The 18,022-nt window shown below is 27.4% G+C and overlaps 2 protein-coding genes across 3 annotated transcripts in view; one reads left to right on the forward strand and one right to left on the reverse strand.

Annotated features, from left to right (window-relative positions):
• Positions 1-140: 140 nt before the first annotated feature.
• On the forward strand, positions 141-10,138 carry LOC100159723 (vacuolar protein sorting-associated protein 8 homolog). Of its 2 annotated transcripts, none has more exons than XM_029488066.1 (14): positions 141-285; positions 1,273-1,438; positions 1,499-1,679; positions 1,771-1,969; positions 2,337-2,475; positions 2,541-2,767; positions 3,302-3,455; positions 4,392-4,519; positions 4,628-4,754; positions 4,821-4,934; positions 4,990-5,113; positions 5,185-5,304; positions 6,072-6,252; positions 9,962-10,138. In XM_029488066.1, exons 1-14 carry the CDS (start codon positions 206-208, stop codon positions 10,041-10,043), a joined length of 2,022 nt encoding a protein of 673 aa, XP_029343926.1. In that variant the 5' UTR covers positions 141-205; the 3' UTR covers positions 10,044-10,138. The 2 variants fall into 2 exon arrangements, with proteins under 2 accessions (XP_029343926.1, XP_016662372.1); XM_016806883.2 differs by having other exon boundaries at positions 142-285; positions 1,270-1,438.
• A 754-nt stretch (positions 10,139-10,892) lies between these two features.
• The window catches only part of LOC100573131 (transformation/transcription domain-associated protein), a 9,450-nt gene continuing 2,320 nt past the window's right edge, over positions 10,893-18,022 (reverse strand). The window contains exons 9-17 of the mRNA XM_029486320.1: positions 15,700-15,874; positions 15,379-15,631; positions 15,220-15,313; positions 12,375-12,590; positions 12,121-12,303; positions 11,768-11,911; positions 11,553-11,694; positions 11,294-11,490; positions 10,893-11,230 (exon numbers count right to left, since the gene is read on the reverse strand). Coding sequence (XP_029342180.1) covers positions 11,018-11,230; positions 11,294-11,490; positions 11,553-11,694; positions 11,768-11,911; positions 12,121-12,303; positions 12,375-12,590; positions 15,220-15,313; positions 15,379-15,631; positions 15,700-15,874 — 1,617 coding nt within the window. The 3' untranslated portion in view covers positions 10,893-11,017. The remainder of the gene's footprint in view (positions 11,231-11,293; positions 11,491-11,552; positions 11,695-11,767; positions 11,912-12,120; positions 12,304-12,374; positions 12,591-15,219; positions 15,314-15,378; positions 15,632-15,699; positions 15,875-18,022) is intronic.

Below are 18,022 nucleotides of genomic sequence, written 5' to 3' on the forward strand. Positions count from 1 at the left end.
CTTTTTTTCCTTGAACAGTGTTTAAATATGTACTTTGACAGCCCATTTCTTTGGTTATTTTCTTTAATCAGAACTTTCATTAATTTGGACAACCTAGAGCACCAATTAGTCTAGATTTATGAGGTTGTACTGTATATTTATAAGTTATATGTTAAACATCTTGTTTTATTAGGTTATAAACATTGTTGCTTTATACATTGATTCTATGGTAGATATGAATAACTCAATAAATTATAAGGAAGGCATTCCTATTGTATTTGACATAAGTGTACATCTACAAAAAACGTAAGTCACATTTGTACATATAATGTAGATATAAAATATTTGTAAATATATTTTTGCAAACATTAATTAGTACATAATTTATATAACAATACTCTTAGAATAAAATTACCTATTTCTTGTTGTCTCCATCTTACAAATGTACAATATAGCAAAAACTGTTCTGTGCGGGAAAGAACCGAGAAAGGTACAGTCACTACGAAGAAATGAAATTTTCACCACATAAAAAAGATATCACTTATACCAAAAAAGTTTATATTGTTTCAAAATCCATTATTATATGTGTTTTTCAAACTTTAATAACTTTTTTTGAAGTTCCGATATCGAAAAAATAAAAATGATATTGCGTAGCCAAAGTTCTTCTTTTTATGTGATTAATATTTTGTTTCCTAGTTGTGATTGTAGCCTTCTCTGTTCGTTCCCGCACCAAAACGTTTTTGCTATTCCGTACGTGTGACGGAGTAACACACGCGGGTGCAACGTCCTCTTAAGTTAATTTTTAACAATTAAACATTAAGAGGATTTCAGCGCACTCTTTTTTTTCTCTCTCTGGCCCACGTGCAGCATAGACAAAACGCATTTACGAAGAAACATTTTTTCTATGTTTTTAAGTAATCTTAGAGTAAAATCACTCATTACAAAAAAGATATAGAATAATATTTTTGAGGGAATGACATATCGATTTGTCTAAATATTGGCTCAAAACAGTTAAAACATAATTTAAATTTACAACATTTTTTTGTTTATTTTGAAAGTTGAATACAAAAGTCAAATAACAATAAAATATAAAATCCATATGTGATTCCCTTAAAAAAATTATTCTCTATCTTTTTTGTAATGGATGATTTTACTCTAAGGTTACATAAAAACATAGAAAACATGATTCTGCGTTAATACTTTTTGTCTATGTTGCGCGATGGCCAGAGAGAGTAAACAAATAGTGAGCTGCCATCCTCTTATTTTATTAAACATTTTCTTTGACTTTAGAAGTCTATTGTTCAATCGCTTATGGGATGGAGTAGAGTTAATTGAATCTTCTTGCAAAATTTATCTGGAATGTTTAAAAAACTATTTACTTGAAGGTCAATTTGATGAAGTACCAACAATCATAGTTCAAAAGTTATTTACATACCTTTCACATACTAATCAATTAGAGGTACTTAATTTTAAATTTATAATATTTGTTGAGCGTTGAATATAATTTCTTTTATAACAGGAACTTGAAAAATGTATTCTCAATGTAAAAGTTGAATGTTTAGACATAGAACAATCTTTGAACCTATCAAGAGTTCATGCATTGTATGATGGTCTCATAAGTATTTGGACAAGGGCATTAGAAGATTATTTAGCACCTTTACAAGAACTTATTCCTAAAATTGTTGCATTGCCGAATGGAGGTATATTGTAAATTAGTGTCAGCATACTGATAAATCTCAAAATCTTAAATTAGACCAGTATTTATTCTACATATTTTTTTTATACTTGCAGAGTATATAGATAATACAATGAAACTTGGAAACAAAATTTTGATTTATTTAAGTGGGTGTTTACTAGGCATTGCATATCCTAATAGAGGTTATATTCCTCAACATTTACAAGACACAGTTAGGAATAATATTGTACAATTTCTGTGCTCTCATCACAGTATTAAAGCAAATGATGATGAAGATATATATCCATATCTCAGGTAAATATAATATATTTGTTATAAAATACTACGGTATCATCTATAACAGTGATTCTCAACTTATTTGAGTCCATAGTACTTATATTTTATTTCAAATAAGAATGCACCAGGGGGTGGACGAAAAGCGGTCAAAATTCTTGCAGGTCCCGACAGTGTCAGCTGCAATTATTAATTTTGTGGTAGGGGCGTGTTGCTGGCCGCCTCTAATAACTATGCGCGATGGGATGCGTTCTCATTTGAAATAGAGTATAGTACTTACAAAAAATATATCTTATTTCTGTTAGTTTAATTTGGGATATTATATAAATATAAATATTATCAATTATACAGATTATTGACTTTAAAATTATTATGTTTATATCTACAGAATTTTGCTTAAGTTCAATACAACTGAGTTCCTAAATGTCTTTTCAATGGCATTTTCTGATAGTCGTTTTATGAGTCAACAAAAACAACGTATTTGTTGTATTTTAACATCACTTACAATGAACAGTAAAGATTTAAAAGTAAGAATTTAAATTTGTTGTTATGTATTTCAAATTCAATTTCATAAAACTATTTTTACATTTAGTCCAATCAGCTAGGCTTAGTTTACGCATTTATAGTACGTTGGCAGCAAGAAGATGGTAATTTTATAAAACCTGATAAACATGTTTTTGAAACTATCACATCAATGTTAATATCAACGGAACAAACAACACCTATTGAAGATAGAGAAAAGGCATTTATACAATTAATACGCTCTGGAGCATTTGACAATAGTTCTGATTTGTTGCAAATTGCAGAAGAAGCAAAATTGTAAGTTGTAAATTGAAAGTTAAAGTTACTCTGCAGTATAGAAGTCTTAGAATTTACATTGTCATAAACAACCAGTGAAAATGTCATGTATCTACGGTCATTTGTTTTAAATTTACAAATTTTTCTTTTGTTTTTCACGGCGCTTGTGAAAATCACTGGGAATTTTGACCTTCTTAATGCAACAACAATATTCACTTTCCCATCGAACAAGATACTGAAGTGGAAAATCGGAGCATTACTTCGACTATTTGTCGTGCACACACACAAAAATAAATAAATAAATAAAAAACAATCAATACATTCATCGTTCCACTCAGAATCTAAAACAACTTTTTGTCAAAATCTGATTTTCCATAACAATTTCTATTCTCTCCCCCCCCTCCCCCCCCATAAGTACCAATCAGATCCAATTTGCCTAGCATATTTATTGCTGTAGAAGCTGATGACTGTTAAAAATACCAGTATGTTTGAGAAAATCAAAAATTACAATTCTTAATGATTCTAGTTGATTAAATTAGACAATTTTTTTTTCAGTTATACTGTTTGCAGAGAAATTTGTTCAGAACGTGGAGAATTTAGTCAAATGTTCAAATATTATATACTCGATGACTCAAACAAATATCAAATATTTTCACTTATCAGTTCTAAACCAGAACATTTTGAACAACTTTCTTATAATAATCTGAAGGTATTTTCTTCAATTTTTGTTTAATATTGTGTGTTGTATTAGGTTATTGGCCATAATAGTCACATTAAAGAGATTTTAGTTAAATGATTTTAACACGTTCAACTCTGCCCGTGATTTCAGAAACGACGGAAATAACACAAACTAAAACCACCCATTCCTTTAATTTTGAGTTCATTGTCAATGGCCTATCTAAGTTTCAGAGTTTATGTAAAAAAATCTGATTTAATTATAGCGTATATAAACGTCACCAGCTTGTTGGAATAAATTGTTGACGCGTATACGCTTCAGCGACGTTCAAAGTGTTAATCACCATAAATCCCTAGTTCTCTTATATTATTAATGTTATCTTATTGTATAGATTGGGTCATTAAATTGTATAGATACATAGTTGTACATGTTTAACGAAATATATAATTAAAATTTATCTACTCCAATCTCAAACCACTCTATAATATATCTGGGAAATTTAATAAATTGCATTTCATACAATTCCAACAAATATGGTTTTTAAATTGTGTTGAACTTTGTATAATGATTCGTATTATAAATATTGTATAAAATAATTTAACTGATGATCATCCCACATAATTACTCAGTACCTACTGCTTTTTTATATCAAAAATTAATCAGATTTTAAGAAACTAGAAAAAATACCTTAACAAAAAAATATTTAGCTTTACATATCTAGAAACATTTATTTTTATGTAAGTACTCTTTTTTATGTATATCATAAAAATAATATTGCTATACATAATTTCATAATTAATTAAGTATTTTTTAACACATTTTTGTAGCTTAATTTAACTAGGATAAAGTATAGTACCTATAGATTGAAAGTGACTATTCTATTAAATATTTGTTTTATAATTTATTTTTTTGTCAATTTAAACTAATTATAACTCGAATTTAATAAAAACTAATAATAATAAGGCATAGGTTTTACTGGAAATAGATACAGTTCGATGTGGAGTAATATTTGGAACATTTTATCCTCACCTTGTATGTGATGTTTTTAATCAAATAAAAACAAATTATCAGAGATTCCTTTTTTTAAAAGGTGCAATGTAAGTAAAACATTTTAGTGTTATTTTAATTATGTTATTTTTGAATGTCAAAATGATGATATAAATAATGCTTAATTTATTAACATGTTTATTCAATAATATTTTTAGACCGTATGTAAATTCTGATGTGAAACTATGCACTCGTTATTTGGAACTGTTATGTCAACACGAACCAAATGCTGTGATGGATTTTGTAAAAATGAACGATTCATTACATTTAACAGAAGCAATGGCTGTAAGAATTATAATTTGAATTGTATTGGTTTTTTTTTACATATTCTGTATTTTTGTTGTGTCTTAGGCAACAAAAACAGCAGGATTAGACAATGTCACAGCTATATTTCTGGAAAGATTAGGAGATTTTCAAGGAGCATTTGATTTACTGTTTGGTAAACTAAAAGAAGCCATTTTGCAGGTTTGTATTTTATTTTGTTTACATAGTTAGTGTAATTTTACAATGTTTTTCTTAGGCAAATGCTGTTGAAGAATGCACTGAAGTTTTAGTGGCATTAGCTCAAAGAGGATCTGCTGTGCTTGATCCTAAAACTACATGGTTACCAATCTTACAGTGTCTTCTTAGTCTTCAATCTCATGGTATTTTTATTTTTAATGTTTTCCCTCTTATTCAATTTTACTTTTTTTCATTTGGATTTTTTATTATTTAGATCATTTACAAAAAGTTTTGGATAATAGTGATCTTAATTTAGCCACTGAAATGCATTTGCTTTTGAATAGTACAACAATAGTTAAGGGTACTGTTGGACATTTCAGAAATCTTATAATGGGTGAGAGGCTGAGAGCATATTATTGCATTTTAAACATTTTAATAATAGTGTTGTCTTAACATCTCAAATAATATTTAATTTTAAAGTACAGTAGAAACCGTTTATAATGACGTTCAAGGGACCAAAGAAAATAGGTCATAATAACCGATTGTCATTATAACCAAAATGACTAAAATTAAATTATAGCTTCAATAGGTACATATTATTATTATAATTTATGTAATGTAATGTAATGTATAATATAGAAAAAAAAGTAAAGATAAAAACATTTAATTATATTATTATTTTTAAAAAAATCTGTTATTTCATTTTGAAACATGACATTTGCTTTTTCTTCAATTGTGGATTGCTTTCGTTTGCACATTTTACAATTTCAAAATATTTAACACGAACACAAAACACATTTAATCTCACGACGATTACCCGTACCCTGATGATAAAATAAAACTGACAACAAAACAAAAATGAAATTGTCGGTATTTTCGGTTGTAATAGTACCTTCAATAAAGTAAAGTCATTATAGATAAAATATTTTTCCAATATAACCAAAAATAACCGTCATAACATCCGTTTGTCATTATATAGACATCATAAGAACCGATACAAATTAGTACATACAATATAGAAGTTTTGTAAGGACCTTTAATCTAAGGTCATTACACCCAATATGTCACTACAACCAGTGTCATTATAAACGGTTTCTACTGGATCTCATATAATATTATTTATAGATATTGTATATTATTTAATAATATAATTTAATTTAGGTTTAATTGATAAATGTCAGTATGAACAAGATGTATTAAAGTCTTTTGAAACATTGCTCCATGGGGATTTACACAGCAAGTTAGCTGAGGCAATAAATGTAGCCAAACAGGGAGTTAGTAATCCTATAATATGTTCATCATGTAATCAAAAAATTTTTATGGAACCAATGTTTGTTTTCAGGTGTGTATTTTCTTTGAATAATAATTAAGTATAATAGTTTAAAGTGTACATTATGGATATGTTATAAAATATAAATATAAGTTCAATATCTTATATTAAATTTAATCACAAGTCCCACTTTCGGGATTCCTCTAATTTTTTTAGACAACTTGCACAATATTTTAATTTTCTATTAGGCTCTAAGATTACAACTAAGCTCGGGCTAAACATTAATAACCTTATTACCGTTAAATCACTTCACTGAGGTAGATCGATTTTATGACCACAAGTTGTATGACACCACTGGTTGTCCTTGTCAAAAAATAGCTATTATTTGCTGGCTTGCTCGTAATTAGCTTAGTACATTATATGATATGGGTTGGCCAAATCTTCAAGGCACTCAAAAACATTTTTTCATAGTTTAATCTTGCTTCGAGATAAAAAAAAAATAGTAAACAATAGTATTTACTATTTCTAAAAAATAAAGTTATCAATTATAAAAGTTTGGAACTCACTGCATCCAGACATATTATTTTGTACTCCAAAAAAGTGGCTTATTCCAAATAAACTCAATATTTATAGTACATAGGTACCTAATAAGTGAGTTTATTCTTAACAATTATGAATGAATCATTTCAAATAGAAACATAGGAATAATAAATTATTGATTGAATCCTTGAATAAATCTTTTTTATAGTGTTTCATTAAAACATTTAATATTAAAAAAATAGGAACACAACTGATACTAAAATAATTTTAGTGAACTATTTTAAGAACCTCCGTTGCTCTGAGAAAAAAATTGTTAGGTATCTATGAACATTAGGGTGTTCCTTAATTTTCAATTTCAAAATATTATTGGTCTCACCCCCTAAATCAGTGTGTATACATATAAAAATGAACTGCAAGAAATTTTAGGTCAATCAAATAAAGTTAACCCGTGCCGACTTGAAGTTGAAGTTTGAGCTTTATAAATTTTTAAATAATTCTAGATATTTTTGGTATTTCCGTAAATATTTCCTAAACTGTTATGAAAATCGTATTTTTTCAGAATATGTTTTTTCAAGTTAATTACATTTCCAATATATTTTATAATTTAACATTTTTTGATAATTCTATTTATTTTCAAGAGCATAAGCTTTAATCTTAAAATTCACAATTCCTCCACAAATATATTATTTACATTTTATTATTTTACTGTAGGTTCAATATATTACTCAGGCAGCACTACTGAGTGCCCTCCCTTATCTGTCAGTCTAGCTATGTAAATATCTTATATCAAAATTACTTATTGTACAGAATGTTGCATAGATTGAAATTAAAAATATTTTTAATAATAATAATAAAATAAAATTACAATATTGGGTAAAATAAATAATATAAATTAAAAAATATAGGCACCATAATTTTAATCATACATTATGTTGTTGTTGAAGTGTACTTTTTTTACAATTGGGGAAAGTTTTTCGATTTATTACGTAGTCTATATTACAATTTAAAGCTACTAAAGTGGCCTGAAGAACATAATATACAGAATCTCGAATACTTCTTTGACATCTATCTAACGCTTCGGCCAGTTTTGGTGTTATAAAATTTATTTTTCCCCGGCATTTCTTTTTTTTAGTTGGTGGTTCTATTAACTGTAAAGAATTAATGGTGGTCTCAAATTCCGATATATCACTACTCTCTAGACTATCAGTTTCTAAATTTTGCTCAAATGAATTATTAAGTAATGTCGAAGTTGAAGCACAATTTTAAATATACATTTCTTTTCTTTTCGTTTCATTCAACGAAATATTTGCTTTTATTACTCCTTTAAGAGGACACCACACCCGCATTTGTTGTCTCCGTCTTACAAATGCGTAACATAGCAAATTTACGCTCAGCAGTTCACGTTTTATGCCGTTAGCTTAACAATTAGAGTGAATCGACCTATTAATAAATATAATAAAATTATCGTAAAAAACCAACATACAAACATAGATAATATTCTTACCATCAAGTTTCATAATAGGTAAATTCACTCTAAGTTTTAAACTGACGAAGCTGAATGTGTTCTGCTGAGCGTAAATGTGCTATGTTATACACTTGTAAGACGGAGACAACAAATGCGGGTGTGGTGTCCTCTTAATATCTACCTCCGAGACAACCAGGACGTCCAGGTAAACGCTGGTTTATTAGAAACTTTTTATCAACTTCAATTTTAATTAATTTCATCGCATCAGACTGAGCATTATCAAATAACAAATCTAATTTTTTTTTAAATAATTTTCTCTTAACCGATAAGATTCACCAACTTTTTGAACATTTTTTTATTTTTTTTATTTTTACGCCATTCGTCATACAAGTTAATTGATTTAGTTATGCAATGATGAATAGCTTGAATAGGAATCCGGGCTTTTTCCCAAAAATGCAACACTCTCGTACAGCTAACACCGCACTTTCCCTAGTAGTAAGATAACGGTTCTCATATTGTAGAAAAATACAGAAAGTATTTGCCTATTGAATGAAAGTTTTGAGCCCAGAATTTGTGTAATTTGAAATCCGATTAAAAAATATTTGAAAGTCACTTCTCGGTTTTATTGACATTTTTACTATTTAAATTATTATGAATTACTAACGACAAACAAAATAATAACCTTTAACACATAAGACGTTGACACAACTGAAATAAACGAGTATCACAAACAAAATAATACCTATAATAAATTATAAAGCAAGACTAGTCCTACGGTAAACCTGCAGTAAAATAATAAAATGTAAATAATATATTTGTGGAGAAATTGTGAATTTTAAGATTAAAGCTTATGCATCTTGTAAATAAATAGATTTATCAAAAAATGTTAAATTATAAAATATATTGGAAATTTAATTTACCTGAAAAAACATATTATGAAAAAATACGATTTTTCATAACGGTTTACAAAATATTTACGGAAATACCAAAAATGTCTAGAATTATTTAAAAATGTATTAAGCTCAAACTTCGACTTCAAGTCGGCACGGGTTAACTTTATTTGATTGACCTAAAATTTCTTGCAGTTCATTTTTATATGTATACACACTGATTTAAGGGGTGAGACTAAAAATATATCATTATTTTTTTTTCCCCCTATGGCTAAGGAACACCCTAATGAACATATTATACTACTGGTAATTGGTATATGCATTTTTTTAATAATTTGAATATAAAATGTTGGCACATGACCTGAAAAAGATTTGCCACCCATATTGTATGACATTTTCTGCACAAAGTATATTTATTGTGTTCAAATGTATCAGCCATTGAACCACATTTCTTCTGTTTAGGTCTTAAATAGTAGAATATAAAATTTGGTTAGGGTAATAAAACTGCCCTTACTCATAACTCCAAAGTATTCAATTCTATTATTGATTATACTATATACTCTATACTCAATAATAATACCAGTGTTGGGTAAGTTACTTTTAAAAAGTAATTAAGTTACTTTACTCGTTACTGAGAGATAAATGTAATTAAGTTACTTTACTCGTTACGTAAACCATTGAAAACTGAATTGTGCCGAGTTTAGATTGGTAAACATAATAATACCCACATTATACATATATTTTTTTCAATTCACAATATATAGGTAGGTAGGTACTTAATAATTCGAAACTGTAACGCGTTACAAGCAAAGTAACGCCGTTACTTTCGTTACGTTACTACCCAACACTAACTAATATACATACATTTATATATTTTTTTTAATAGATGTGGCCATGGATTTCATTCTGATTGTTTGGGTTTGAATACAACTTGCACATACTGCATTTCAACTAATATACAATTATAATATTAATTATTTACCTATTTTATATGTTAACCATTGTTAAATATTCTTTACTTATTTATTTAATTATTTAAATATAGTCAATTAATAATATAATATATATTGTTGTTTTATTATTTTTACTAGTTCTGCACCTCAAACAAACTAAGTGTACACTGTTAATTGCATTAAGTTTACAGTATTTTTTTGTTACAATTATATATCATAATCATGTATGGGCATTCTTACGAAAGGGGAGATATAGTGATTGATCCCTCCCATGAACTCATATTTCATAACCATAAAAAACTGGTACTTTTGATGCCGGAGTATTTTTTGTGCACTTTGTGTGAGTGACAAATAATGTAATATACATTTGTGATTGATAAATCATTTTTGATTTGACCCTCCCCCCACTAATTGTATCCCATTTCTATAGCACTGCTATAATATTGTACGATATGTCAGTACTATACCGTTCTAGTAGTGTTTGAGCAATCACTCATAAATAAAAAAAAAAACCATTAAAATATTTTAAAAATAATTAAAATGTTGGATGGCACTTTTTGAACTGAATTTTACACAGAATATTTTTTTCATCAAATAGTCTTATTTAACTTATAAAAATAATTATTTAAATGTTCATTAATTCTTTAAATTTTATTTGAGACAGTATTATTGATACATGTTGAATAATTTATAATACAATACATACATACATAATAATAAAAATACATTACTATGATATATTAACATTATATCATAAATAACTAATTAAAAATACAGCGTATACCTTAATATTTAAGGTAAAAATAAATTATAAATTACATATTTTAAATATATACTTAATACTATTAATTATACATACATATATGCATACAAAAATATAATGATAAAATAGAAAAGGTTGAACAGTAATCTTCTGATTACTTAATTAATAGAAAACGTAAACTAAGAGATCTATAAATATTTGAGAAACAAATTTTTCATAAAAATGTTTATAGCCATGGGTACCATGCTGGATCCATTCGGCATAGATTGTCAACTGATGATGCTGCACTTACAATAGTGCTTACCTTATTATCAGTACCATCAAAATTTGCTAGACTATTTAGTCTGTGCATTATGGAATTTACTGCTTTTGTAACCATGCTAATGATTATGTCACCAGATATTTCATCTCTATCAGTTGAAAGTTCATCTTCCAATTTCTAAAAGAATGCATGAACAATTATTATTATTTACATGACAAAATAATGGATATATGGATTTACTTTTTTATAAGAGGTGATCATTTCGTCTCTGAGTATAGCCCTAAGAATAGCTTGAACTTTGTTGTTAGGTTGATTAAAACAACGAGCTGTTGCCATAATACTCGCAGTAAGTGGGCCATTTTTACCGATATCAGTCATTAATTCAACAAAGTTAGGAGTTAATCTAAAGGGAACAGGCCGATTGGAAACTAGTTCACCTAAAATGTATATTCAATTAATATGATTAAATTTACAAATATTAATTAATGACAATAATAACCTTTTTTATCATCTACATCAAACTTGAAGTATGACGCATTGAGCAACCCAGAGTCTTGGTGTATATACATCATATCAGGATTAAGCCTGGTAAGATGTAATACATACTCAGCCAAACATGATAAAGATAATTGAAGTGTAAGCTAGATAAATAATTATAAATTCATCAATTAAATAAGTATAAAAGAATGAATATTTAAAAAAAGATGTTTGTACCATTTTTCTAAATGTCCAATAATCTGTAGGTGAAGCATATGTCAGAGTTGCCCAATTTTTCAATATATGGCTTTGACAATAATTTTGTTGTACTTCTAAAAATACATCCAAAAGCATTTGAATATTTGCTTGAGTTCCTTGATTCTAGAAAAAAAAAAATAATAAGTTTGAAAAAAGTTAATCACCGTCAAATTAAGAAGACGCCGCACGTGAATTTGTTGTCTCTATTTTATAAGCGTATGATAACATAAATTTACATGCAGTTCATGTAAATTTACTGTGTTACATATTAATAACTTAGAGAAAACAATTTCTGATTGGCTTCTTTAATTGTTTTAAAAATAATATATTACTTGAATATTAGCTAGGCGTTGATAATAATGTTCAATACAATCATCATAAGGTTGAGACGTGCTCATTGATTTAAAAATATCAAGTAATGATAATGATGAAGGATTATCTTCAACAAGCCGTTGTTGTGGAGATACAGCAACTACCCTGGGTACTGTATAATATAAAAATCTGCGAGAAGTTTCCTAATAATAAAAGTTATTATACATTTTTAGTTAAATGTATACAATTTCAGTTAATTAGTTAGTTTATATACCTTTTGTTTGGTCAAATAATGATTTAGCATCCTTAATAATTGTAAGACTCGTTCTTCACGTCTTGTATCTCCCAAACCAGCATCATGCATTACCAAATAAGAATATAATTTACCATTATGACCGCGCATAACTAATCTTCTGGCTGACGTATTATGCTTTTCAACAATTTGAACTCTTGGCATAAAACGAGCAATTTTCACATAATAATGCGAATGCTAAAAATATATATATATATATTTATCATTACAATTGTTCTATACACCTACTAACATTTAATGTTCAATATTTTAGATTCTGAGTGGAACGATGAATGTATTGATTTTACAATGATGTGTTTTTTTTAAAATTTTTTTTTTTGTGTCTGTGTACACGATAAGTAGTCGAAATAATGCTACGATTTTCAACTTCAGTATCTTGTTCGATCAGAAAGTGAATATCGTTGGTGCATTGGGGAGGTCAAAATTTAAATTTCCCAGTAGTTTTCAAAAGCGCCGGGAAAAACAAAAGAAAAATTAAGGAAAAACGGGTATTTTTACGCAAAATCGATTTTTCACAAAATTGAATTTGGTTTTTGGTGTAACTTTAAAAAAAATTACCGTAGATACAGAAATTTTGACTGAATGTTTATCTTAGCATTTTCTATACACCATAACTTTAAAATATTTTGAGCTCTTTACAGACATTTTCATTTTCCATTGTTTTTTAGTTTTTTTTTCTAAAAATATCAATAAAATTTTATTTGTTGGATAAAAAACCTTGAAAACTTAATAGAGAGCTCCTAGTATATTGTTTCAAAGGCAGATGAAAAATATTAAAAATCGTTAGTCACAGTTTTTTTTTTAAAGCATTTAAAGTTCAAAAAATGACAAAATATGGAAAAATCACGAAAATTTGCAAATTATTTCGAGTTATACATTCATAAAAATTGTTCTTTTTAAATCTAAGATTTTAAAATGTAATACAAGATTCCTTATAGGATAATCTACCTTTACCAAAAAAAAAATGTCTATAAGAAACTCAAATTAAATTTTTATGATCGTTTGAAATTCATACTTTTACAACGTTTGATATTCACTCGATTTCTTACGTAACGATTTTCTTATTTTGTTGTAATTAAAAAACGAGCGATTGTAGAAATCTGAAAATTTCACTGAATGTTTATATTAGCATTTTATATATACGATAAAATTTTTAAAATAATTTGACTCTTTTTGAGCTGTTTACGGACATTGTAAGTTTTCAATTTTTTTATTTTTTTTTTCTATAAATATCAATTAAGTTTTATCTGTTGGGCCAAAAAGTGTATAAATTTAATACAAAGCTCCTGATATATTGCTACAATATCAGTTGAAAAATATTAAAAATACATAGGCACAATTTTTTTTTATAAGCATTTAAAGATCAAATTTAAAATTGAATAATTATTTTGTAGTTAAAAATGTATAAAATGTTCAACTTTTATATCTAAGGATTGAAAATTTAAAACAAGATTTCACGTAAATATTTAATTCTGTTACCAAAAATTCTAAAAAATACATAAGCACAGTTTATTTTTATAGTCATTTTAAGTACAAATTTGGACGAAATTACATATTAAAAACCTGGAATAACTATTTTAGTTATTTTGTTGTGATTGTATAATATTATTCGTGGGTACTTGAAACTTCTAAAGTAAACTATTATATATCTATGATATTACCACGGTTTTTTTGTTGATGTATAACGCGTTATAGGTACCTATTATAGGTCAATTTTTTTTAAATACTATAGACTATAATATAATATTATATCTTATACCTAGACTGACATACCGTCCCCGCTCAGAATCGTTTTTCTTGTACAATGATATTATATCATTGAATTCAAATTTAATACCATCCATTATACAATTATACAGTGACCCACTTGTAACCTACTGTACAGCAGAGCGAAATCCACTTACCCACCTTTTTTTTTTTTTTTTTTATTTAATTAATTTTTTTAACATGAAATAAAGATTTATAGTTATATAATATACAAATAAAACATAATATTTTAACTATTGATATGGTGTCACCAGAAAGATACACCTGTTACCAATCAGAACTGGTTAGCGTTAAGCTATTACTTTGAATCCTTGTTCTTGGATAGAAGACTATCAAAGAACATAAAGTAAGCAACATTTCATAGTTTTACAATAAGCACATAATTAAGCCTTAAACATTTACAGTGGTGGGGGACGGAGTGGGCGAGCGGTCTAAGGCGTCGGTAGCAATACAGCCGACGCCATCTCAATTCCTTGGTCACGGGCAGCATTTTTTTTCGGGTAAGTCACGGTGTCTGGAGAACAAGTGCCGCCATCCACCACCCGGGCATGGCAGATACCTACGGCCTAATCAAAAATTCTGCCAAACCCAACACACAAGTGTCCCCCCCCCCTACCGACATTAAAAACGTACAAAAACCAATACAGCTAATGGCCAAAGTTTCTGGGCTTAAGATCAAAAAAAAAAAAAAAATTAACAGTGGTATGGCAAACTGAAAATGTTCTAGAGGCAAGTTACAAATATCCTAAGTATTAATGCATAATAATATATTAATATAATAAAACTAAATATTTTATAATAATATTTCAGGTCATTATACTACTCCCTCTAATTAAGAAAAATCTCAGAGGTAATTGCCTCTGACATTGCCGTCAACCATGTCACTAAACATTATTAAGATTAGCTTTGGATTTTTTTTTCTTTAATTAATAACTAATAAGCTTCTTTATACAATTAAATAGATATCAGGTTTAAGGTGTAATAATTTGAAAACTTGTAGATACTTTATTACACATAATTTAAGTTTCAAAATTCATACCTTTGGAAGTAAAAATTCTCCAGGAATTTCAATTTCAGCAGTTTGAAGACTGAAATTACTAAGGAATCTACATTTTTCTTCAATCAAAAAGGATCTATAAATAAAATATAATCCATACAAATTTATATACAAATAGTATTTTGTCAAATATTATATTACTTTGGTAAAAGTCTAATTTTAGTCTCTAATATTTTTATCCACTTTTTCATTTTTGAAATCATATGATGTAATTTCATGGCTGCCGGCAAAGTAAAATCAAAATCTATAGAAAATTGTTGTTTCATTTTTTGGAAAACCGGATCTTGAATTGTTGTCTGAGCCCTTTTAGCCAAACTCTCAGAGCCTGAACCTGGGAATGACCCTTTAGTCGATATAGCAGCACTATTAGCAGCCATATTACTTGCTAATAATTCTGTAAATAAATAATGTAATTAAACATACGGTTCAAACATAAATATTATGTATTAAAATAAATTTTACCTATTCCAATTCCAAATGTTGATACTAATTTCTTAATGAAATTTAATGTATGAGGTGTTATTTGGGCGTCTGCCACAGATCCTCGACTGTCAAAAGCAATATTATAACATTTTGCTAATCCAAGACGAAGTTGTCTCAGTACTTCTTCATACCAATTTTCTCTGAACCAAACCATCTAGAATGCATGTATAAAATAACTAGTTCATTAGCGAACTAGCCCGATGTGCCACTATTCTATAGCAAAATGGGCTGGTACAAGCCTTGGGTCGCTATCAAAGATATCTATAATTTGATATTTGTACTTTTCTTATTGTATAATGTGTTATTATAATACAATAATATATTATACGTTTTATGCGGTGGCGGCAGTTGCCCGTTAGAAACTTTGCATAAAAATATAGTAGGTTACATAATATAAAGATATTAATATGGACATCAATACAATTAAAATTAGTTTATTTCTGGAAATGTAAAACGTTATTGTTCTATCTGGGATTTTATGCCATGTATTATGTATAGCAAGTAGCAACACATTTATAAAGTATAAATAAATCCAAAACGAATTAAAAGATCATGGCCAATTTGACTAACGTAGCCCAGTAAAATTAGCACCAAGCTGAATTGAATTCGATATACACCTTTATTACGCCGTAATAAACAATGTGTGAAAAGTCCCATCGATATCATAATATAAGCGTAAAAGATTATTTGAGGTCAGGAAAACTACATTTTTTTAATTAGGTATATCACTTATCACACTATGGCGGCACTGCGGAAAATAACGAAATAATAAATGATGAGTACACAAATTGTTAGCCAATGTGGTAGTTTCCAATATTTTAGTATTATTTTATATTTCAAAATGATTTAAATTTAAAAGAAAATGCTGACCATAAAATGTAGGAAATATACTTATGTCGGGAAATTCTCAAAAAGAAAACTTTAAAAAAATATTGCGTTTCAAATTAATTTACTTCAAAAAAATACTGATATTTCAAAAATTGTAAAAATATTAAAAAATAAACTACTTGATTTAAATAAACGTTTTTATCATCAGATTGTGTCTAAAAATTAGATTTGTAATTAGCTATTTTGAATTTTTACAAAAAATTGTATTACTAAAAAAAATATTTAAATGATTAGAATAAAATTTATTTAATTTTTCATGTGTTTTTGTTACACTTTGTATAGGCACAACTAGAGAAAAAGAATAGGCATAAATACACCTTTATATAGGCTGCTAATATACTTGGAATAGTGAGCGGGACCCTTTCTAATCTACATCTGAACTAGTTGTTCATTTTTTATAAATAATTTTTTCTTTTAGATTTTTAGTGGAACGATGAATGTATTGATTTTACAATGATGTGTGTTTTTTATTTTTTTTATTTTTTTATTTTTGTGTCTGTCATCACGGTTTGGGGCAGTAAAACGGCTTCGATTTTCTTCAACAGTATCTTGTTTGATGGGAAAGTGAATCTAGTTGGTGCATTCGGTAGGTCAAAATTTGAAATTTCCAATAGTTTTCAAAAGCGCCGTGAAAAACAAAAGAAAAATTAAGGAAAAACGGGAATTTTTACGCAAAATCTGTTTTCGAGAAAAATGATTTTGGTTTTTGGTGTAACTTTAAAATGAATGACTGTAGATACATGAAATTTTCACTGGTTGTTTATATTTCCATTTTCTATACATGATAATTTTTTCAAAATATTTTGATTTATATCCATTATACAGTGACCCACTTGTAACCTACTGTACAGCAGAGCGACATCCACTTACCCACCTTTTTTTAATTGATATTGAATACAATTACTTATGGTATTTTATTTATAATTCTTAGAATAATATGAACTTTTGTTTTCTTGATTAATAAAGATTTAATGTTGTAATAATAATCACTTATACTCTAGGAATTTCAAACAAATATTTTATGACTATAAAATTATATACAAAATGGTAATACAGTAATGTTTTCTAAAATGTCTTACAATAAATTCCCATCAAGTATTTCTGCCAATACAGATTAAAAATATGTTGGGGTTAATAAAATATAAAATTATAAAAATAAAAGGGTTTTTTCTTTGAGATAATGTTATTTAATTTATTCATAGGAATATATATGACTAAATTAGTAATAATCTATGCTAGGGATATAATATATTATGCATGATAATTATTTTTTTTTTGCTGTCTAATGTTGAATGCAATGCAGTTAAGCTGAGTATTTGTATTTTTGAGTAAGATCATTGATTATATTAATATATAAACTAATATAATATATTGTTATAGTGTTAATACTTATTATAGGTACAGTGGTGTGCTC

The sequence above is a fragment of the Acyrthosiphon pisum genome, chromosome A1 (assembly GCF_005508785.2).
Source record: "Acyrthosiphon pisum isolate AL4f chromosome A1, pea_aphid_22Mar2018_4r6ur, whole genome shotgun sequence".
In the NCBI taxonomy this organism is placed as follows: Eukaryota; Metazoa; Arthropoda; class Insecta; order Hemiptera; family Aphididae; genus Acyrthosiphon; species Acyrthosiphon pisum.